This window comes from Elephantulus edwardii, unplaced genomic scaffold, assembly GCF_000299155.1.
Source record: "Elephantulus edwardii isolate Elephantulus edwardi_28Jun2011 unplaced genomic scaffold, EleEdw1.0 scaffold00019, whole genome shotgun sequence".
In the NCBI taxonomy this organism is placed as follows: Eukaryota; Metazoa; Chordata; class Mammalia; order Macroscelidea; family Macroscelididae; genus Elephantulus; species Elephantulus edwardii.
Genome location: NW_006399769.1, coordinates 25,841,610 through 25,866,518, shown reverse-complemented (window position 1 = coordinate 25,866,518; position 24,909 = coordinate 25,841,610). Strand labels below are relative to the sequence as shown.

General features: G+C 39.8%; 1 protein-coding gene across 1 annotated transcript in view; it reads left to right on the top strand.

Annotated features, from left to right (window-relative positions):
- The first annotated feature begins 1,255 nt into the window (after nt 1–1,255).
- RASGRP3 (RAS guanyl releasing protein 3 (calcium and DAG-regulated)) overlaps nt 1,256–24,909 on the top strand; it is a 67,217-nt gene continuing 43,563 nt past the window's right edge. Inside the window, exons 1-8 of the mRNA XM_006882398.1 lie at nt 1,256–1,444; nt 2,381–2,483; nt 4,065–4,127; nt 4,645–4,776; nt 6,215–6,362; nt 8,058–8,231; nt 8,814–8,930; nt 11,143–11,418. Coding sequence (XP_006882460.1) covers nt 1,375–1,444; nt 2,381–2,483; nt 4,065–4,127; nt 4,645–4,776; nt 6,215–6,362; nt 8,058–8,231; nt 8,814–8,930; nt 11,143–11,418 — 1,083 coding nt within the window. The 5' untranslated portion in view covers nt 1,256–1,374. The remainder of the gene's footprint in view (nt 1,445–2,380; nt 2,484–4,064; nt 4,128–4,644; nt 4,777–6,214; nt 6,363–8,057; nt 8,232–8,813; nt 8,931–11,142; nt 11,419–24,909) is intronic.

The window sequence follows — 24,909 nt, the reverse complement described above, 5'->3', positions numbered from 1 at the left end:
TGATGCCTTTGAGTTGTGACTCTAGAGAAGAATACTGAGTCTCCCATGGACTGTGAAAAGAACAAATCGGTGGAGAAAGTACAATATATTTGGGTGCTTCATAGAGGCATGGTGGGTATAATTTCATCTCACCTACTTGGGACATGTTTTTAGGAGGGATCAATCAATCCTTGGAAAAGATCATCATGCTTGGAAAGGCAGAGGGTCAGTGAAAGAAAGGAAGACCCTCAACAAGATGGATTGACACAGCGACTATAACAATAAGTTCAAGTGCATTTGAAATGACGAGGATGGTGCAGGATAGTGCAATGTGTAGATCTACTATTCAGAGTCGCTATGGGTCATGGTCAACTCTATGACACCTAACAACAACAGCTACTTATCACATGGCATTGTACCTAATGTATAATGTTCAAGAAAATATTGTTAATATTTTTCCTTTTACCACTATTATTTATGTTACTCTTTTTTTTAAATTTAGGCTGTTTATTTTTCATTTCAATGAACATCTACAGAGATTTTGGGATTCCATTCATTCATTGTTGCACCCTTCTCCCCGCACAAACCCCTCCCCCCCCCATTTGCTCCTCTCCTTGAAAAGCAAAAGAAAAACTCCCTCATTGGTACATAATCCTCCCCGCACCTCCCCAAACCCCACCCCCTAGCCCCAAATATAATCCACTCTGCAACCCTCATTGCATACTCCTACGATAAAAATAATGCCCTAAAATATGATACTTTTAGACTATTCTCTCCCCCATAGACTTCAATGCCGTAAACATATTTCATTCAGTTTTTCTCAGTCTTACCCCCACCCCAATGTCAGCCTCATTCTACATATTTATGTTACTCTTAAAGAAGTTAAGCAAATAAAAATTTTACTGTTGTTAAGCATTTACATGATCATGGAGGATATTGCTCATAAATAGTAGGCTTCAATGAAATATATTAGCAATAATATTAAACCACCTAACATATAATATTCTTTAATGTCTTATCACTTAAATCTACAAATTCTGAAAATTTCAGCATCAGCATGAAATGGTATTTACCAGGGGCCATCTCTGTGGCTTCAAAGTATTATATTGCCAAGTTTAGCAGGTCTTTTATCATCAAAGTAGTTAAGGATAATCACTTTGATATTTTTTTGGTAAAAATAGAAAATAGACATCATTATTTCTCCACATAGGAAAGTGATGATTTCATACAGTCTATACTCCTGGTTGCTAACTTCATCTTCCCTTGTTCCTTTAGGGTTTTCTTGAAATACAACTAAAAAGAGAGACTACCTAACATCATCAGCCTGCCTGAGTATGGGGATGGTCTATCTGATGCTGAAAATGCACATAGTTTTTTGACAACGGCTAAACAACCATGGGGTCAAGCGGACTTGGGAAAGCAGCGACTCTGGATGAACTACTGAGCACGTGCATTGAGATGTTTGGTACGAGGTCCTCTCCTTGCATCTTCTGTGCAGAGCTTCATGTTACCATGCCCACTTCCCTCTACTCATCTGCGTGTGTTGTTTGTGGAACCTAGTTCCGTCTCTATATCACAGCATTTAAGCCCTTTTTAATGGACCTCCTCTTTTCTCACCAGTATCATGGCTCATGCACCAGTCTCACTGTTCACCTAGTAATGCCTTTGAACATTCCCTGCCTCTTTCTTTACCTTCATTCTTTTACCAAACTCCTTCCACTGATACTCAGATTCAAGGTTAACCTCGGCTGTCACTTTCTTCATTAGTGACATTCCTAATCTCCTAGTCAGGTGCACGGATTGCCTCCTCCATGCCCCTACAGTCCTTTATACTCTCTCATGGTGCATGGGTTATGCTGCTGTGGGAGCCCAAACTACTGAATTCAATGTTTGCACAGATGTCTTTATCTCCCACTAGGTTTTAAACCCAACCAACATATCTTTTTATGATGTTGTTTCTGGATTCAGACCAATACCTAAGATAAATTCTTTATACTAATAGTCACATGGGAATTGTTTGTTGGATTGATTGCAAAGGAATCAGAGTAGAGATGAAATAAAGGATAGTCAGTTAATTTTGAATTTCAGATGAAGGGTGAATACAATTTTAGCCTACGTATGTTCCAAATAATGCATGAGATCAATATATAAAGTAGTTCCTGTTTATTTGAAATCACATTTAGTCCTCTGTGCTTATTTGCTAAATCTGGCAACCTTAGATCAAAAGAATGATGAGACTTCTTTCAAGGAAGTATCAATAGAAGGTAAAAGGAGGCAAAAGATAGTTGGCCCAGTGAAAAAGAAGTCCTTGATGCTATTGTTTCTCTACTGGTGTTAGAACATGAGAAGAGTAGCATTATCATGTCCTCATTCTTCTTTTCTTTTTTTTCCCCCCTACCAGATGACAATGGAGAGCTGGATAATAGTTATTTGCCAAGAATAGTTCTACTGATGCACCGATGGTATTTATCATCCACTGAATTGGCCGAAAAACTTCTCTGCATATATCTTTTGCGCTACTGTGCCGTTTCTACAATCATAAATAAAAGTCTTGTATTTCGTTAGGGTGTCTATCCAAAGCCAGTAGATTAAGATGAATAAACAGTCTTCAGTCTGTTCTCCAACTGTTTTGTGAATATATAAAGATGTCTAGACAAAACATCTGAAAAGCTGACTCTTCGTCTGGGTCTTTTGGCTCCACTTGAAAATAAATAACCACTGATATGTGACAAGAAACAGTAGCTTCAGGCAGAGTATTTCTAACTTCATTCTTTCTGTTGTAAATGACAGTAAAACTCCAGAAAGCCAGAACTTGCAAAAGATAGAGAGCACTTAGAGAAGGAAAATTCAAGTATATCCCACTAATCCAAAGATAGAGACGTGGTAAAACTGCACCCTACCACTCTAGTCAAAGACTGAAAACTTTGGAAGACAAGGAAAAATGAGGCAAATGCATTAAGTTCTAACTCTCACACGTTTCTCTGTACAATGAGAGAATTCAAGCCAATTCCAGACCTAATTTATTCCTTCTCGGTGTCACAGTGGTGATGATTAGAAGATGCAGAAGGACATATGTAAATGCCAGCCAAAATGAAATGTTATGGCTCAGGCACAAATACCACCTAAATTTTCACATCTTCCCTGACTGGCAAGATGGAAAGAATCTTCTGGCAGGTTTACTGTGATACCTTGATTGATATTAACTTTAGATTTCCTCTGACATAAAGGCAAAAAGACACAGTTAGAAACCCAATTCTATAATAAAACCTTCTGCGGGCCTATCACTTTTGTACAGAACACAGCTTAAAAGATATTTGAAAGACAAATGATTAAAGATCTTTCTTTAGCACAAGAAACTGCCCAAGGACCATGTATGCCTTGTCAAAGGCCCTCTCCTCCAGCTTCTTGCCCGGGCTTCACAGATGCTGGTCAGGCTTTCCCCCCATGGACTCGGCTGCAAAGTCTGGGTGCTATGGGGAGGTTATCAAATCTTAATCAGGCTTAATCAGCAACTCATACTGGCTGGTCCTGCCAGCTGGCAACTCCTGCCACCATCTCAATCGCTAGGAGCTCTATTTGTTTAGTAGAGTATGAAACAATAGGCTTGAGAACAAATTACAACACAGCCTGCATATCAATACACTAAAAAATAAAATTTCCCCATACTAAAGAAATAGTGTACTTGTAAAAGACAGTAATCCTAAGTGCAAATCTTTTCCACCTTATAGTCTAAGGACTTTGGCTAACGTGATGCTTGTGTGTACCATTAATTTTAATTCTCTATAATTGGCAGTATGTTTCTAATTACACTTGACCTTTATGTTTGGTAAGTGCTCAGGAAGATGAAACTAATTTCTAATTTTATAAGCTTCTTCTCTTCCAGACAAAAGGTACCTTGCCTGAGCTATAATAAATCAGATTTTGCTGGCTCAGCTTTGAAATTATCAGTCAGTCCATTCCTCTTCCTATTTGAGTGTCCACAAATGTCTAACTGCAATGTCTCCAGTATTGCCCTCTCATTGAGAACTATGCTTGTTGGGTACAAAGGAAATGAGATAGAAAGACATTTTCCTTAACCAGTGCACGTATCAAAATGCCAGTGGAGAAAGCTGCAGTGAATTTCGACTAAAGATCTGCTACTTCATGAGGTAAATATACTTAAAATTTTGATTGCTCTGTGGTTTCTGGTTCAGAGATTGTTGCGAACGAGCTTTCCCCCAGGCAGTAGTAGACATAGTTTGAAAATAAACCCTTTTTAAAATTGATCTTGCTCTGTCCAGGGGTTAGAATTTCTCTTTCTTGAGGTCAAGTCGTGGTAAACTTGATTAGGGAGTGAAATCAGCTCTCAGGCTGGGGGAACTAATTTTCTTCTACTTTCTTACCTTATGCATCCCCCACCTTGTTGCTTTGAATTAGGAGGAAGGCTTCCTGTCATCTGCAACTCTAGATAGAATCAGAACAAATCCAGTGGACATGATGAACCTTAGTCCTTTATCCCATGAGGACAGGAGGAATTCAATGTGATGGGCAGGGCAAAGAGGGAGATTGCTAATTTAAGATTTGGTGTTAGATTTTGTATAACGACACAGTTGTTTCCACATAAGTCCAACTTAACATCTTTCAGCAGCTTTCAGAAAGGTTCTTTTTGTTGTTGTTGCATTTCAGGTACTGGATTCTGAAGTTTCCTGCAGAGTTTAATTTGGATCTCGGTTTGATTCGTATGACTGAGGAATTCCGAGAAGTAGCTAGCAAATTAGGACATGAAAAACACGTCAGCCTCATCGACATATCCAGCATGTAAGAGTGGCACAAACTTCTTTCAAGCATGATGAGTTAATTCCTTCTGGAAGAGAATAATGATGACCTCACCTGGCCTCAGCCCACATACCATTTCACACTTTGTCCCTTTGAGCACAGCCCATTTCTCCAAGTTTCTGTTTCTTATCTATAAGAATGATAAGAAATCATCTCCTAAGGCTATGGTGAGCATTCAGTAAGTTCATGAGATAGCACTTGAAAGCATTTGGCACCTGATAGTTGCTCACTTAGTCAACCAGGGTGTTCCTTAGAGACAAGGCTGACAAGATTTTTGTCTCATTTACTTTGGGCATGTTGCCAGGAGGGGCCAGTCCTTGGCAAAAGAAGTCATGCTGGGAAAGGTGGAAGAGAAAGAGAGGGGAACCCTCAACAAGATGAATTGATGTGGTGACTATAACAATGAACTCAAACACAGCAGGGATTGTGAGGATGGCACAGGGTGGGGCAAGGTTCATATCATCACTGAGCTGTAGTCAACTATACAACACCTAGCAACAACAAACAACAATATACCCTTGCCGCGCAGAGAGGTCTGGAGATCAGCAGCGTGTGTTGGGCCCCATCCCTGCTCTAAGCGGGAATTTGTATTTTGACAATATTTCCCAGGTGATTCATGAGTTTGCTGAAGCCTACAGAGTTCTGTATCACAGAGCTTCTGAGATTAGCTTGAGACTGCCTCAGTGGTGATCATACTTGTGCCAGGAGCTGGTTAGCTCAGTTTTTAAGAATTTGGTGCTGACTAAATTAAAGTTTCATATCGTCTAGTTAACTTTGCATAGAGAAAAACTATGTTTTGACCCTCAAGTTTAATTATCCATTTCACCATTAATTACTGCAGGTTCTCACGTCTCAGACCTTCACCTGCCTATTCTGTTTTCTTAGAATAAGTTCTTCAGGAATGATTAACAAGTGATCCAGGGGCCATCAAGAATATTTGTTAAAAATACAGATTGTTCAAGTTCACTCCTAATAAATCAGAATCTCTGGTGATGAGGTTTAATCCCCTGTCTTTTTTAATAAGCTTCCACATAATTTGTATGGCACTGAAGTGTGAGAGCTACGGCTTCTGGTGGTTTCACACTCCTCAACTCACCAGCTAAATGCTGATAAACAGTCACCTCAATGTAACTAGCCCCGACCCCCTCCTTTAAGATTCAGACCTTGCTGGCCACTCTAAACACCAAGTAGGAAATTCTGGATGGATCAGTATAAACCCACTCAGTCTGGAAAAACAACTCAAAGTTTATGTTCTGTTGGCAATGGGGTAGTGGCTATCTCCCCACACATGAAGGGCAGGGCATGTGCTTTGCACAGTCTCCTGGAAGCAAGCCAAGCGTTCCAGAGTCAGTAGGTTAATAACGTCCATTGAGTGCAATGGGCTTTCAGTGCACTGACCAGATTCACCCTTCTTTTATAGTCCTTCCTATGACTGGATGAGAAGAGTCACACAGAGGAAAAAAGTATCCAAGAAGGGGAAAGCCTGTCTGCTGTTTGACCATCTGGAGCCCATTGAGTTGGCTGAGCACCTCACTTTTCTGGAGCATAAATCTTTTCGAAGGATCTCAGTAAGAAACTCGACATTTATTCATCCAAGGATAACAACCCCCACGCCAACTTTCCCAAGAGCCACATTTTCATACTCTGAAGTGTTGGCAGCCCCTGCCCCTGTGCTCCACTGGAAGAGTGCCCTTAATTCATAGGAACAATTCCTTCTAACCAAAGACAAATATTATCCTGTCTTTAGTTTATGGCTCAGCAGCTATATTTCTGTCGCTATTTTCAATGTCTCCTTTCATAGTATTAAAGCCTGGTTTGCAAAATACTTGGTGGAGATTAAACCATTCAAGGTTGGTTTCACTTCATTGATTTCTCCCAGGTGAGCGTGTTTTGCTATGCCCCCTTCATTCTAGAGAAGTCATATTTAGGCTGGGGTTTGGATAAATGCTTAACTATGGATGTAAGTTGAAAATAGGAATTGTGGGATTTGAGGAGAATCTCAACATTGATTTTTTTCTTTTCTTTATCAGACAGAGAACCTGAGGTCATTTTTCCTTTCCTACCCACCTTGAGAGGCTGATTCCCTCTTTGATATTTCTTCTCTTCCTACAGACCTGATCTCCTCGCAGACACCTACTCACCATTCACTTGCTCTGACGGGTTTTTCACATAGTCTGCAATCAGCCAGCTGCTTTTCTTTGTCTTACCAAGTTCTGTGGCAGTCATTCTACTTTTCGTTTTTTCAAAGATGCCAGGAAATGAATTACATTCCTGCTTGCAAATCAGAGCTTCTGGGTAGAAGCGTGGGTTTCTGAAATGCTGAGTATTTGCCTAAGCGATCTTTCTTGGAGAGGACCTTCATGATTCTCCGCAGGCAGGGAGGGAATCCCTTGCACTATTTGTATAATAGAGGGCTCTTAGATATTAATTAGAAGACACCCATGCCACCTTTCTGAAAGGTATGTCTCTGTTCTTAAAGAGCTGTGTTACTTCAGTTGCTATTTCCTTTTCTCAATTTTTCCCTTGGGTGGAAAAATTACAATGTGGCTCTGACTAGTTTTGCTTACTTTATCTCCTTTAATGTATAATATTATTTCTTCAAACTTGTCTGATCCTTGGAATCTCTGGTGGTGGGTTAAGAATGGAGGACACAGATTCTTCTTCTTAGGACACAGATCCTTTAGGTTTGGGGTGGTTTCAGGAATCAATTCAACAAATTCCCTGGATGGATTATTATTCAGGAGATTGGTGACTCAAGTAAAATCAGGTTGGCCCCATTCCCCTCCTTCCAACACTGTGATGTACAAGAGTGTGTCTTTGGGGAAATTGTATGAGATATAGGAAATAATATATTTACATAAGTATATGTCATTGTTGATTGTTGTCGAGTCAAGTATGACTAATAGCAACCCTATGAACAAAAGACCTGAAGCTTTTCTATAACTATTGTCATTTCTCAAAGTTCATAGAGTTTCCAGAGATATGTTGTTTAGGAAGTGGATGCCACTCCTGCTTCCAAACCTATCTTAAACTGGGAGCTCCACCAAACCATGGGTAACTGTTATGGCATTTGACACCCAAATGGCACAAAGTTCAACATCACAGCAACCCATATTCATACTTGCAGGATGCCACCATAATGTGAATTGAAAGAACCTTTATTTTGTTTGAAAGCACTGTCTCACAGCTGCCATGCCACATTCTCATTTCTGATTTTGCCATGCTCTGTTAAAATTGACTATTTCTGATTCTTCCTTGACTAGTTCACTGATTACCAAAGTTACGTCATCCATGGCTGCCTGGAGAATAACCCGACCTTGGAGCGATCTATTGCTTTATTTAATGGGATCTCTAAGTGGGTCCAGCTGATGGTTCTTAGTAAACCAACACCCCAGCAGAGAGCAGAGGTCATCACAAAGTTTATCAACGTGGCAAAGGTATGTCTGACAATCAGGTCTGGGATTTTAAACAGATTCTAGATGTTTATTCACTCTATCAGGGAAAATATTGAGGAAATTTTGGGTTTTTTTTAAAAAAAATATTTTATTTTACTGTTTTTTCTGTGTGTACTGTCAAATCAGATCTGACTGGTACAGGAGGGGATTACCCCTTCTTCTCTAGCAGAGAATATGGTGGATTTGAACCACGCACCTCTGGGATTGCAGTGCAGCTTCTTGCCCCTAGGCCACCAGAGCTCCCTTCATTGAGGAAATTTTATGTTTACCACAAGGGCATCAGACAATTCAACTACTCATTAGATGTCTAATGAACAAATGAAGTGGTTCTCATGTAAGAAGATTGCCTTTAAGAAGCAATACTTATAAGCAATTAAAATTACCCTCTCTGTGAAATCATTGATTTCTTTTTCTAATAGATTCCTCTTGTGCTGCATTTTAAATCAATGCTAGGGTGTGAGGGGAGGGTTGTTTTTTTAGATCCTTGTAAAATTATTCCTGCACAGAAAGGTTAGAATAATTCCAAAGTCCTCACAAAATATTCGTGTTAACATTTAATTGCAGAAGCTTCTTCAGCTCAAAAATTTTAACACCCTGATGGCAGTGGTGGGCGGCCTAAGTCATAGCTCCATTTCACGCCTCAAAGAGACCCATTCTCATCTTTCCTCAGAAGTTACAAAGGTACAGTATACTTTGATCTTAATTCCAAGTAAAATCTTCATTTGTGTTTTGTTTAGGTTTAGCTTACATTTGGTAAATGCTACTTGGAACGGAATGTTTTCCTCTTAGACTCGATGGGGTACAAAATAGGAGGAAGAGAAGGTCCAGAGCAATGGACCTTCTTGGAAAATTTAGTCGGAGGTGGTGATAGATGTCCCAACAAGAATGTCTTACCATATCAATAATGGACTATAGCTACAATTTTTTATGCTGTAAACCCAAAGGTGGCTCCTTTCTCATGACTCACATTCACCAGCAACTCCACAGGGGAAACCATGTGGATGCAGCCTCCTGAAACCATCAGGAGAGTCAGCTATGAGCTGGTTTCAACCATAATGAGTTTAAGTGATATATGCTAGGTCTTACCTTTTCCCCATGAAACAGCTGGTGGATTCCAACCACCAGCCCAGCTTTCTCTCAGCAGCTAAGCATTTAACCATTGTGCAACTCTATCCTACAGGGACTTCAGTGATAAGAATCAACTCAGTGGCAGTGGATTTGCTAGTCTGGTATGTTGGGCAAAGTGATGCACACAGAAGGGGCACAGGATCAATAGAAATAGTTCGACCCTCCTCACATAAACTTATCCATTCAATGCCTATTCTATTCATAGGTCCAAGATTGACCAGAGAAAGAATCAAATTAAGGAGAGAAGACACAAACTTGGTGCAGAAATTATCAGTTTATAGCTGACTTATCAGCTATAACAAACAAAGATGATTTCTAAAATGTATCTCTTCCACCATATTTACCCATATTTACTTTAGATCACAATGGTAATTTTTTTATTAAGCAAAGAAAGAGAGCATTTCATCCTTCAACTATTTTTTATAAACTTGATTAAATTGATAAGGACATTTTAAGCTGCAAATTAAGGAAAAATAATTTTAAAATTAGTTTAAAAGTGAGTGCATGTATCATTTCACATGCCCACAAGAAGCAGAAACTCCAGGTTTGGCGTGATCAGAGCTGTGGCCCAGTAGTGGCTTCTTCCTCTACACATCATGTTTTGGGGTTTTTTCCCATCAGACTGATTGGACTGTTCTGTATTGATTAAAGAAATGCATGTTCCCTTGTCCATGAAAGTTGGGAGTAGCCCTTGATTTAATCACTTTCTTTCTAAATATACTGAGTCACTCCAGCTCACTTACCCATCCCTAGAGCAATGTTAACTGCAGTCCTCAGAGAAACGCAATATGCTGATTGGCTTAACCAGACATTTCTGAACCAATCACAAGCCAGATGGATGGCATGATAGCAATCAGGAAAGGAGAGGTTTTGGACCTGTGAATGAGACTGCTCCCCTGAGTGACAGGGTGACTTCAGAAAGGGCAGGTTAATTTAGGAAGGCTGAGATTTAGTAAGCAGCTGAGTGTTTAACCACTGTGCCACCAGCGTAAGAGAGAACTTATCAAAATTGGGGTCTGGTTCCTTTTAGGCAACCCCTCCATATGAACAAGAAATCACAAAAGTCCACCATCTAATCTTACACTGCACTTATTGCTAGTATGATGAGGCTCATTATATATGAGTGTTTTCTTTTAGCTTGTTACTGAATTTGAAGTAAAAAATAAATGCAAGGGTTTTTTAAGTCCCAAAGAATAAGAAACTGGCAGGACCTCATGAGTAATAACAGGTACTTATGTGGACTTCTTTCATTACAGGACAGGAAATTGAGGTACAGAGAAGTAAAGTGACTTGCTTAAGGCCCATCTTGTCCTTAGTGGCAGGGCCTAAAACATGAGTTATTTCACACTGCAGAGCCATTTTCAGTACCCCTTATTGCCCACAATTACCATCAAATAGGAGCTTGAATGTCATTTTCTTGGAAAAATCTGGAAACTTTAGTGTGATGCGTGCTTGAATTTGTGGACTGTAATAACCCGTGAATCACAAGATAGTTAAATGATTCTATTTCACAGTCCAACAGGTAGACAGAAGAATGTCCAGTGTCCGTTTTGTAGCAGAATGGAATGGGCTGCCCATCACACACAGCTGGCTCTAGCACATTCTTCTCAGTTTCTTTTTGCTGGTTAACATATTCCTTGCAGCAACTTCGGTGCAATGGATACTTCTCTCAGGAGCTGAGGCATTTCCTCACTGCACACTGCCGGGGCTGGGGGTGGGCAGAAGGAAGGCAATTTTAAAGCTCTGCTTTTGCGTCTCTTCCCAGAACTGGAATGAAATGACAGAGCTGGTCTCCTCCAACGGCAATTACTGCAATTACCGCAAGGCCTTTGCCGACTGTGATGGCTTCAAAATCCCCATCCTTGGAGTACACTTGAAAGACTTGATAGCAGTCCATGTCATTTTCCCAGACTGGATGGAGGAGAACAAAGTGAACATTGTGAAAATGCACCAGCTCTCCGTTACCCTGAGTGAACTGGTCTCCCTGCAGAATGCCTCTCACCACTTAGAGCCCAACATGGATTTAATCAACCTGCTCACGGTGAGTTCTGTGGGCCAAGTATTGGTAATAACTCCTCTGGCTTCACTTTCAAGGGGAGAATCTGTGACAGCTGTTCACTCAGGGGGAACTAGAATTCATGGTCAGTAACTTTGGTGGCATGTGCTAACTAAAAGGCCTGTGGTTGGAACTCACCAGGTTCTCTGAGGGAGGAAGAGAGGCAGCCTTCTCCTGTAAAGATTTACAGCCTCGGTGCCCAGTGGGAAGTTGCTATGAGTTAAAAATTACTTTCTAGCAGTGGATGAGAGATGGGAAAGAAACTCAAAGGATGAGAGGAGGAGAATTGCATACTGATAACCAGCATGATCTAAGTTCCAGGATTAAGATCCCCTTTGGTTCTGGAGCCCCACCCCCACCCCCACTCACACATCTTTTGCTTCTAGGTTCATAGAAATTATCCTGGTGCCTCCTTCTCAGCCCCTCACTCTCTTTCTTCACTTTAATCTAATCAGTCACCTCCTTTTTTATGTCCTCAACTCATTTGTTTTTCTTCATTCTTACTGATGTGGTTGAAAGTTGGAGTAATGCAAGTACTTTCCCTATGATTTTCCCTATTACTAGCTTCTCAATCCATTGAAATGGGGTGCCCAGCCTGGCATTTGGAATGCCTTTCAGAATCTGCTCTCTGATCATTAGCTAGCCTTGTTTACCACCCACCCCTCCCTCATCAGACATGCCTTTGAGGAATATAGGATTTACCATGTTCTTTCATGATGAAATCTTGTCTTCTAGTTCTCAGCCTTTGTGACATTATCTTTCTTCTTCAAAAATTCCCTTCCCAAAGTTTAACAGGACAACAAGTAATAAATGTCAGAGAGGATGTGACAAGATAGGAACTCTATACACTCTTAGTAAGATTGTAAAATGGTACAACTCTGGAAGGCAGTTTGGTGCTTCCTCAAAAAGCTAAACATAGAAATTCTGTATGACCCTGCTTGGAATATACCTTAAGAAAATTAGAACTGAGGCACAAATGGAAATTTGTACACCAATGTTTGTAACAGTGTTAGTCACCATTGCAAGAACATGGAAACAACTCAAATGTCCAACCACAAGTAAATGGATTGAGAAATTATGGTACATTCACACGATGGAATACCATGCAGCACACAGGAGAAATGATTTTGAAAATCACTACCTCACTTGGAGCAGACTGGAATCCATTATGCTAAGTGAATTAGCTCAGTCCCATAAGGACACATACTGTATGAGACCATTATTGTAGAATTAAAACGTTGACAAGTAAAACATGTAAGAGGATTCAAGGAGAAGAGGGTAGGAACAGAGGGGTCAAGATGGGTAGGGGGTGGAGGGGTAATCATAATGTTGCACAATTTGATGGGTAGATGGAGGTGTTGGTAAAGGCAATGGGAAAGATCATGTGTGAAAAACGATGTATATGAATTTTATAAGTAAACCAGTATAAATTAAAAATTTTCTTTAAAAAAAATTCTCTTCCCACTGATCTATGTGGGTACCAGTAACGGGTGGACTTGTCATCTTTCATGTGGGAGGCATTTCTCAAGTGCAACCACCACCAGTTTGTCAATAGATGCTGGTATGGTGAATAGATTTCTGAAAAATTTACAGACTAAGGAATACTAGGAAGAAAACTTTGGTAATCTAGTTCCTAAAAAAAATCAGCCATGAAAACCCTACAGATCACAATATTCCATTGTGAGGTCATCATCATGTGTCCAGTGCTAATTTGACACCAAATAACAAGAAGTTTCTCTACTACTCTGTGCTGTTGAGACAGAACCTACACATAACCAACCCTCAGTGGGTTTTCAGAGGCTGCAAATAGAATAGAAGGAGGGTTGGTTATGTGTAGGTTCTGTCTGTTCCCTTCAAAACAGTGCTAGATCTGTCACATGTGCTGAATCCCTTGCATTTACATCACTTTGCACTAGCATTGTTCCTCCTTACTAACTTCCTGCCCAGAACTTCTCCTATGCCTGCAAAAGATGAGTGTATCATTCTCTAATGATGCAGACAAGACAGAAGAAATAAATTCACCTACTGCTCATACTTTGTAGTTGTCTCCAGATCCTAGCCCTTTTAGAAACACCAGATGTGCAAAAAAGAATATTTATCATTGGTTGCTTCTTTGGGGGTGGGAGTGGGCACAGAATAATCAAATTACCTTACCATTCTTTAAACATGAAAAGGTACAACTTCCTCATTTAGCCAACTAACACTCGAGCATCTAAAACCTGGTTCCTCAAGACTGAGTTGATCATTTTCATCTTATAGCCAGAGAAGTAAATGCCGTATACCCTCTGAAGCCCCAAGATCCTGTATGTCCTAGGACTCCTGGATTGGAATGAAGTATGATTCCTAGAGCTTCTGATAAACTGTTTCTAGAGCACATCTTTGTTTAGCAAAGAAGAGCACACAAAGAGCAGGCAGTCATGCCAGCTGCACCCTTAGGGCAAAGGAGAAGTGGCCAACACACAGAAGCATGAATCTCTTGAGGCTGAATTTGTGTGACAAGTTACAAACATATAGATCTTCTCTGCCGAGGGAAGGGAAACCTCAGAATAATCTAAGCACCTGTATTTATTAACCATTTGCGCATGTAAATATGTTTCCATGAATAAAGTATTGGAGTTGCACACTAATCAGACTGTAAACTCACAGACATAGGTTTGTCTGTGGACTAGTCTCAACATGGAACTTTGGCTTCAAATGTCTGTGTCCAGGCCAATGAGTGAAAGTGAATTCCAGAACAAATGTCTACATTTGAGTAGTTTTTTGTCCAGAAAAAAAAGAATGATGGTATAGGAAAAAGAATTTTGAGTTAATGACAACTAGTATTAAAGGATTTTGAATGTCAGTTTGAGGCTGTATATGAAAAACCTGAGCTCTAGAAGTAAACACTAAGAAATAGGATGCCAATTCAATCACAACTTCTCTTTATCTCTCTGCCTCTCTGTCCCTGCCTTGTTTTCCTTCCACTTTCTCTGTCTTTCTCTTTCTTCTCTTCTACTTCCTCTCTCTCATGTTGTTGTTGTGTGCCATCGAATCTACCATGATTCATAGGAACCCTATGAACAACATATTGGAATCTTACACTATCCTGTGCCATTCTCATGATTTCTGCCATGCTTGAGTCCTTTGTTACAGTCACTGCATCATTCTAATTTATTGAGGTGCTGAAAGAAAATTTAGCTGCCGTAAAACACCTTGCTTAACTCCTGCAGTGTGGGCACACTGCAATGGTAAAATCCCAGATGGGAGAGCCTTCTTCAAGCTCTGCATCTGCATTCACATATCTGTGTCTCCTAACTAACTAACACCTTTGATATAAATTTGGGGTTCTTTCTGAGACTTCTTTCAATGCCATATTTGTACAATTCTCTATACAAGGAATGATGAAGCCCTGGGAATAAGGAACCAATGTCAACCCGACTCTGGGATGCCTGTCCAGTAGCTCACAAAACATACACTTACTGCATATGAGTGCACCAAGATTAAGGCAATTTTTATGTGGAGTCAAGATATTGCCTCTTGGCCAGCATGCCTTGTCTGCATGTGTCTCCATGCATCTAGTCAATTAAGTAAGTGCCTGACTTGAGAATTTTTTGATGTGTCCCAGACTGGTCTCTTGCCTGGAGCACTAGACCATGGCCCTCTCTGGCTGGAGGCATCCAGCCCTGCCACCTGGACCCCTTAACACACCAGAAGGAACTTATCTGGCTGTGAGTACACTCCTGCCTATTGTCTAAAAGCCTGTTCAGGCTGGAAGTCTTGGCCCTGCTGCCTGGAAGTCCCACCCCCACCAACTGGAAGCCATAGTGTCCTGCCCCCAAGTTCCACACCGATGCCCAGAGTCCCACTCCCAAAAACTCAGGAGTAACACCAGCACCACTGGGAGGTCCTGGACCCACCATCTGGAGGACCTGAGGCCACAGCTTGGATGCCCCAACCCTAACACCTGGAGGATGAACTGTTACCACCCTTTTGAACTTCACCAGAGACATCTGTATCACAGGTGAACTCACTTCATTTCCTCTCCCCTCCCAAAGCATATGTTGTCTTTAGCCTGGAGCATCTTGGACTGGCCTAGATATGGCAGTTGTCTGACAGAGGAAGCTGCTAATTCACAGGTATTTTCTCTCCCAAACGGAAACTAGTCTTCTCTTCAGTCAAAAGTTCAGAGAGAAACCCAGGCAAGATACATGCCCCACCCTCCTCTGTAGCAGTGATGTCAGACCAAGAGACTACTATCACCTCAGGTGTGAAGAACTCTACCACAGCAATGTCATGTAGGAAGCAGGCTATGTTACACTCTAAACAAACCCAAAACAAGATATCACCTCCCACAAGTGACACATATCAATAGATTTCCAAAAGCCAGAAAGTCTGATGGAACTTTCTGCCACAAAATTTAAAAGAAAAATTACTGCATATATTCAATGGATAAAAGACAAACTTGAAGAATTATAGGACACTGCAAGCAAAACCCAAGAGGAGCTTAAAAAAACAATCCAAAACAATGCATATAAAACAAACGAGGCATGAGAGGCTCTAGAAAAACAAGAAACCACCATCCAAAATACGAGGACCAATATTTCAGATGCTGTCAACATGTTGGAGGGACATATGAACAGAGTTGAAGAGATGGAACACAGAATCAGTGAAATAGAAGATAGAATTGTCACCACTAAATATGTTGGAATGAAAAGCAGAATCAAAAGGGGGAAAAAAGAAGAAAACCTAAAAATAATGAGTGACACCATCATGCATATAACTGGAATCCCAGAACAAGAAGAAGAAATTAAAGACACTGAGAAAATTGTGGAAGAATTTACCAGAAGAAAACTTCCTAGGCATAATGAAGAATGAGAGAATATATATTTAAGAAGTTGAGTGAAAACCATATAGAATAGACTCCAAAAGAAAAACACCAAGCAAGGCATATCATAGTCAAATTTGACAGAACCAAAGAATAAGGAAAGAATTTTGAAAGCAGGTAGGGAGAAACAAACAGTAACCTATAAGGAAGAGCAAATAATAAGATTAAGTGTCAATTTCTCAACAAAAACCATGTATGCAAAAAGACTGTGGAATGGCATATATCAAACACTCAAAGAACACAAATGTCATCCAAGAATACTATATCAAACAAAACTGTCCATCAAATATGAAGGAGAGATCAAAATATTCTCAGAAAAGCAGAACCTAAGGGAGTTTGTGAAAAAAAAGATGGGCATTGCAGGATATACAGAGAAAAATCCTTCTCACAGAGGTACCACAGAGAGCAGGATGGACCAAAGTAACCAGCAACACCACCAAAAAGAACTCAACAAAAATGATAGCATTAAAACTTTGTTTCTCAATAATCACACTGAATGAATGGTTTAAATGCACCACTGAAAAGATAAAGAGTAGCAGATTGGATAAAAACCCAAAATCCATCAATAAGCTACCCAGAAAAGACAAATGAAAAATGAAGATAAAAATAGAAGACTAAAAATAAAGGGGGGGTGGGATACCAAGCAAATAACAACCCATTAAAAACAGGAGCAGTGATATTAATCTCTAGTAAAATAAATTTCAAAGCAAAAACCATCACGAAGAACAAGGAAGGTTACTACAAAAATGCTTAAAGGGTCAATAGAATAAGAGGACATAACAATAATAAATAGCTATGCACCAAATGAAAAGCCTGCAGAATATATAAAATAAGTATTAACAAAACTGAAAAAGGAAATAGACCCACCACCATAGAAGTTGGAGACATCAATACACCACTCTCAAGAAAAGATACAACTACCAAAAAGAAACTCAACAAAGATACTGAAGAATTAAACCACAAAATAAACCAACTCGATGTCATAGATATACAGGCTAATGCACCAATAAACCTCCCAAACAAACAAACAAACAACAACCAAAAAAACCAATGACAACGCAGTACACCTTCTTCTCCAGTATGCATGGAATGTTCTCCAGAATAGATCACATTTTAGGTCACAAGGCAAGCATTACTAAATTAAAAAACACAGAAATAATACAAAACATCTTCTCAGGCCACAATGCTACACAATTTAAAATAACAAGAGGATAAAGGAGGGGGGAAACCATATATTTGGATGCTGAACAACACCTTGCTTGAACATGAGTGGGTACTGGAAGAAATAAAATATGAAACTAAAGTTTCTTGAAACAAATGACTATGAAAACACAATTTATGAAAACCTCTGGGAAACAGCCAAAGCAATAATCAAAGGTCAATTTATAGCAATAAGCAAACACATCAAAAAGGCGGGAAAAATTGCCCTTTGCTTTTTTACCCCACCTTTTCCGGCAATTTGAAAGGGACCGGCAGGAAACCTTGCCCCCTTTTAAAAAAAACCCCTGAAATTATAAAAATTTGGGCAGAAAGAAGTGAAATAGGAACCAGAAAAGCTATTGAAACCAACAACAAAACCAGGAGTGCATTCTTTGAAATGGTAAATAAAATTGACAAACCAATGGCAAAACTAAATAAGGAAAAGAAAGAAAAGACACAAATAATCTGAATAAGAGATGAAACAAGAAATGTTACTAGAGAAGCAATTAAAATTAAAAGGTTAACTATGGAATATGATGAAAAACTATACTCAAACAAATATAAAAACCTAGAGAAAATGGACAAATACTTCGAAAATCACAACCCACCTAAACTGGCACAAATTGAAACTGAACACCTGAACAGACCCATTACAAAAGAAAAAAATTGAAAAGGTAATAAAATAACATACAGCCAAAAAAAGCCCTGGACCAGATGGTTTTACAAGTGAATTTTATCAAACATTCAGAGAACTGTCACCAATCTACATATTTCAGAAAAATATGGAATTCTCCCAGACACATTCTATCTTTCCCTCATTTGTGCTTATTTGTCCCTGTGCCTAATCTGCTCTGTTTATATCTCAAAAAGGATTAGGATTAATTTAAAATACATCCCTATACTGAGCTGACTTTATTATTGTAAGAAAGGAAAACTTTATGTCCAATGGGACTACAGCTACAGAAAAAGAGATTAGGATTCCCACACATGTTGAGACATAATTCAACCCTTAACAGATTGTCAGTTGCCTTGTGCCTGAAATGATTGCAATCATGACTGTGGAGAAGAAGCTTTGAGTGTGATTGAGAGGTGTGGAAAATGAAAAATGAGATCTCTTAAGCTAATAAACAATTAAGTAATGTCTTTCCTGTGCAGTGTGATGCATGGAATGCTTGAACTTTCTGTAATAATTTTTCACAGTTTTCACAGCACGTTTACATACATTCCCTTGGGTCAATGCTCACAAACCCCCTGTGAGATAGCCTGAGTAGGGAAGTGAATGTGTACTAACATCCACCCCGATGTCTGCTTTACAAAAGAGGAAACAGAAGTATGCAGAACAGAAGACTAACAAGTGGCAAATTTTCAAATCCCAGCCTAGTACTTTTTTTCTTGTGGCCAGTCATCTTACACAGATACTTACTTTCTATAACGAGCATGGGGCTATTTGACTATATTGTTATTTTCTCATATGTAAAATTTCAATATCTTCTCTCTCCCTGCATCCTTAAAGAACCCTGGAAATGTATGATAAAAGAAGCTTAGTTGCTGACCAAAAGATTGGCAGTTCAAACAGATCTCTGGGGAGAAAAGAACTGGCAATCTGTTCTTGTAAAGATTATAGTCTTGGCAACCTTAGAGGGTCGTTTTGCTTAGATCTTGCTTGTTGAAGCAGAGGAGGATCTGAAGTGTTTGCTGCAGAAGTTCAAGGACTGTAGTTTTCAATATGGATTGAAGCTTCATATCAAGAGGACAAAGTTTTTCTGGGCCAATTGGCAGCATCATGATAGATGGAGAAGAGATTGAGGTTGTTAGCAATTTCAGCTTGCTTGGCTCCACAGTTAGTACTCTTGGCACCAGCAGTCAGGAAATCAAAACATGAATTGCATTGGGGAAGTCTGCTGTTAGGGACTTCTCCAAAGTGCTAAAAGAGTGAGTAATGATGTAAGTCTACAGACTAAAATGTGCCTGATCCAGGCTATGGTCTTCAGTTACTTGCTATGCATCAGAGAGCTGGACAATGACTAAGGATGACAGAAGAAGAATCAATGCATTTGACTTGTTGTGCTGAAGAAGAGTATTGAACATACTGTGGACTACTGAGAGAACAAACCAGTGTGTCTTAGAGAGGATGAAAGCAAGTTTCTCCTTGGAGGCAAGGATTTTGAAGCTCCGTCTCCCAGACTTTTGGTATATTGCCAGGAGGGACCAGTTCTTGGAGAGGGACAACATACTTGGAAGGGTGGGGGAACAGCACAGGAGATGAAGACCCCGGATGAGATGAATTGACAGAGTAACTGGGGTAATGGAAGTAGGGGTGTTAGAATCAGTGAGACTTACTCAGGATAGGGCAGAATTTAGAGTTATTGTACGTAGGGTTGCTATGAGTTGCAGGTGACACAATGGGACACAACAATGACAATAACAAGAGGACTCTATGCATCAGAATCCACTTGAGGGCAGACAGTAACAACTATTCACCTTATAGATATGTCAAAGGAGTTACAGTACATGACTTGCCCATAATTCTTTGGATCTCTTTAGAGGGGAAAAAAATGGATCTACGACGATTATATAGCTGATCACACTGTTGGTCAAAAGGCTGTTAGTCCCTGGTGGTTCAAATCTACCAGGTGGGAAAAGATAGTTCATCTCCTCCTATTAATTTTACGGCTTTTGAGACCCAATGGAGAGTCACTATGACTTGAAACTGACTCGAGTTTTTTTGGTTTTTCACAAGAGAATATACATTACAAAGTATATAACTTTGAATCTTGCCTTTTAATCCTGGCTGTCGATAATTTTTCCTACAGAATATTACAAAGGGTGACTGGAAAGATTTGCTTTTCCTCATCTGGTTCACAGATAAATTTGAACTTCTAATTTAAGCTTAAGGAGATAGTTCCCTCCTTACTCGGGTCACAGATATATTTTTATTTCTAATTTAAGCTTAAGGAGATAGTACCCTCCTTACTCAAGTCACAGATCTATTTTGACCTTCTAATTTAAGCGTAAGGAGATGATTCCCTCAGACCAAGGGGGGAAAGAAAGTACTGACATTTAAAGGTCAAATCTAAAAAAGCATCCTTTTGCTTGCTGTATTTTGCTTTTTGATGTTTATTTTATATTTATTTGCCTATGGAGTTTGTATACCTTGTGTTTCACATTATTCTTCATTCTTCACTGTATTTCCTACAATCATCCCTATTCATTATGTTTTATAAAATTAATCACCATTGGACTATGCTTGCCTTTACCCTGTCTTTTCAGGTCCCCACCGTCCCATTTCCTTCACCCCCTCCTACCACCCAGCAAATTGTGCAACCCTGTAATTTGACTCCCTCATCCTCACCCTGCTACTTTCCCCCTACCCCTTTGGGTCTCCATATATATTTTACTAGTTTTCCTTCTATTTTTATAGTAATGGTCTTATGCAATATTTTTCCTTATGAGACTGAGTTAGTTCTCAGAATAATGCCCTCCAGTCCCTCCCAAATTATTTAGTATTTTTAAAATCATTGCTCCTGAATGCTGCACAGTATTCTCTTGTGTGAGTGCACTACAATATCTCAAACAATTTAGTTGTGTTTGGACATTTGGGCTGTTTCTTTGTTCTTGAAATGGTGAATAATGCTGCTATGAAAATTGGTGTACAGATCTTTGTGTCTCCGTTCTTTTTTCCTTGGGGTATATTCCTAGTAGTGGATTAGCTGAGTCATAAGAGTTTTTATGTTCAGCTTTTGGAAGAAACACCAAACTGCCTTCCAGAGTAGTTGTACCATTACACAATCCCACCAACAGTGTGTGAGTTCCAATCTCTTCACATCTACCATCTGACTATGTAGCACATGAATAAAGTAGAGGGTGTGGCAGTAATGGCTGTGGAGTGATTCCTTTGTAATAAGGTCAGGCAGCCTTCTAGATGATAGGTGCTGCCCCATTCCTTTCAACTCTTATTGTTGTTGTTATGTGCTGTCCAGTCAACTGTGGCTTATAGCGACCCTGCGAACAAAGGACCTGAGCCTTGCCCTATCTCGTGCCAGCCTCTGCATCCGCAGTGTACTTGAGCCCATTGTTATAGTCACTATGTTGATCCATATTTTTGAGGGTCTTCCTCTGTTATGCTGACCCTCCACTTTTCCAAGCATGATGTCTTTCTCCAAGGACTGGTCCCTTCGTATCCTAACAATATGTCTGAAGTAAATGAGGCAGAGTTACATCATTCTTGCCTCCAAGGAACACCCTGGATACACTTTCTCCAAGACTGACTTGTTTGTTCTTTTGGAAGTCTGTGGAATATTAAGTGTTTATGTCCAACACTTTAATTCAAAAGCATCGATCTCTTCTGCCATTTTTAGTCATCGTTCAAATTTCAGACACGTAGTAAGCGACTGAGAAGGCCATGGCTTGGATTGGATGCACCTTAGTCTTTAAACTTATATCCTTGCTCTTAGCGCTTTAGAGAGGTTCCTTACATCAGGTTTTTCCCAATTCAATATTTATTTTGAGTTCTTGACTGCTAGTCCCAAGGCTGTTGATTGCAGATCTAAGAAAGATGAAGTCCTTGATGATTTCAATCTAGTTTCCATCTGCCATGATTTTAATTATTGGTTCAGTGATGAGGATTTTCTCCAACACTGTAGCTCAAAGGCATCAATTCTTCTCCTATCATCCTTATTCATTGTCCAGCTCTCATATGTATGGCAAGTGATTGAATAGACCATGGCCTAACTCAGACACACTTAGTCTTCAAACTAACATCATTGTTCCTCAGTCTTTAGGAAAGGTCCCTATCTGCAGACTTTCCCAGTGTTTTATGTCTCCTGATCTTGTAACTGCTGGACCAAGGGTGTTGATGTTGATTGTCAACCAAAGTACAATGAAATCACTGACAATTTCAATCTTTTCTCCATCTATCATGAATGTTACCTATTGGTATAGAGATGAGGATTTTCATTTTCTTGATGTTGAGATGTAATCCATATTGAAAGCTGTTGTCTTTGATCTTCTACAGTAAGCACTTCAACTTCTCACTTTCAGCAAGCAAGGTTAGGTCATCTGCATAATGAAGGTTATTGATGAGTTTTCCTCCTATCCTGATCTTCTCCTGCTACATTTTTCTTCATAGACTCCACTGTCTTAGATGATCTGCTCAGCATACAGACTGAAAATATATAGGGAAAGGATACAACCCTGGCTGCTTTCTTAATTTGGATTCAGAGCATTCTCTTGCTCTGTTGACGCAGCAGCCTCTGGGTCTAGGTATAGGATTTGCATGAGCACGTTTAAGTGTTCTGAGATTCCCATCCTCCTCAATGTTAGATATAATTTGTTATGACCCACAGAGTCAAATGACTTCGCATATTCAATAAAGCACAAATAGACGTTTTTCTGATAGTCTTGGCTTTCAGGAGCCTGAATATACCTGTAATGCAGCATAGCTGCCCTCTAACAGAGGAGACTGCTCATTTTTCTCCCTGAGAGCCTAAGGCAGATTCAAACTGGCAGAAACTTTTGGTTAGTAGTGAAATGCACTAAGCATCATTGTTGTTGTTATGTGCCTTTGAGTTGTCTGCAGCTCATAGTGACCCCTATGTACAACAGTCCTAAACCCTGCTCTATTTCTGTGTCAATCTTATCATCTCTGACACACCTACCCCCATTACCCCCATCACTTTCACAGATGAAATCCATTTCATCATGGGTCTTCCTCCCCTGCACTGTCTCTCCACCCTCCCAAGCATGACGTCCCTCTCCAAAGACTGATCCCACCTTACAACATGTCCAAAGTATGTCAGATGAAGCTTCAGAATCCTTGCTCCAAAGAGCAACATGGTTTCACCCTTTCTTGGACAAACTTGTTTGTTCTTCTAGCAGTCCATGGTATACTCAATACTCTTCTCCAGCACCACAGATCAAAGGCATCAACTCTCTTTCTATCATCCCTCATCATTGTTCAGCTTGCTGACACATAGCAAGTCAAATGACAAATTGCAAAGATTATGGCCTGTATCTGGCTCACCTTAGTCCCCAGACTAACATCATTGCTCACTACTTTGGAGAGGTCTCTGACAGCAGACTTTCCCAATGCAATTTGTCTTTTATTTTCCTGGCTGGTGGTACCAAGAGTGTTGGTTGTAGAGCCACGCAAGCTAAAGCTGTTAATAACCTCAATCCTCTGCACCATCTATCATGATGCTGCCAATCAGCCCAGTGGTGACAATCTTTGTTTTCTTGATGTTGAGCTTCAATCCATATTGAAAGCTGCAGTACTTGACCTTCTGCAGCAAGCGCTTCAGGTCCTCCTCAGTTTCAGCAAACAGGATTGTGTCATCTGCATAACGCAGATAGTTGATGAGTCTACCTCCAATCCTGATGCCACATTTCTCCTCAAATTACAGAGACTTAATCTGAGTTAGTGTTGTGTAAATATCATTGATAGTGACAACAATATTATCATCTGAGACTCCTTGGTAGAATGGCTTGGTGGTTGCTATTAGGTGCTGTTAACTGTAACTTATAATGACCTCATGTACAGGGAATAAAACTCTGCTTGATCCTTGCATCCTCACAGCTTCTACTGTGCTTAAAAGCCTATTGTTAGCTGTATTAAGCCATCTCCTTGAGGGTCTTCCTCTTCTTTACTGACCCTCTACTTTTCCAAGCAGTGTCTCTTTTCCAAAGACTGGTACCTGCTGATGGTTTGGTGGTATCAGCCATTGAAAACCCTGTGTTGAAGAATAGTTCTCCTTTGATGTACATGAGGTTACTGTAAGTTAGAATCAACTCAGAAGCAACTGCTAATAGCAACACTGTCAAATAACCAGACAAGTGAAGACAATGGGGCCAACTCCAACATTCTTACTATTTCATCTTACTACCTTGTTTCATAGGAGTCTATATTCTGTAATTTCTCATACTAACCCCCCTATATTCTATATTCTGTAATTTCTCGTACTTACCCCTCCAACTCTTCACACTGTTAAAAGCCTATTTCCATTTTCCTCATTTATTGTCTGAATTGACTGGCTACCATAACCTTCTTTTCTCTTCAGTATCTCATCCCCTATGCACCCATTCTGCTTCCATGAATGGATTTTAAGCATCCAGATCTGATCACTCAATTCCTCTGTGGTCATATAATTATACTCTAGAGCCTCTGCTTTATCCTGTTCCTATCTTCCCTTCCATAGAGGAACTCCTGGGGAAAGACACTGTCCTGCTCATCTTTATATCATCTGTACATGACCCATACCTGTGCACGGTAGGCATTCAGTGAATAGTTGGTAAATGAAATGAATGAGGGAGTGAAGGATAAATGAACACATTGACATTATCATTTTATAAGGTCATAGTTATACTAAGATGCATACATTTTTAGTAATGATTGAATTTTATGGACTTTAGGCATA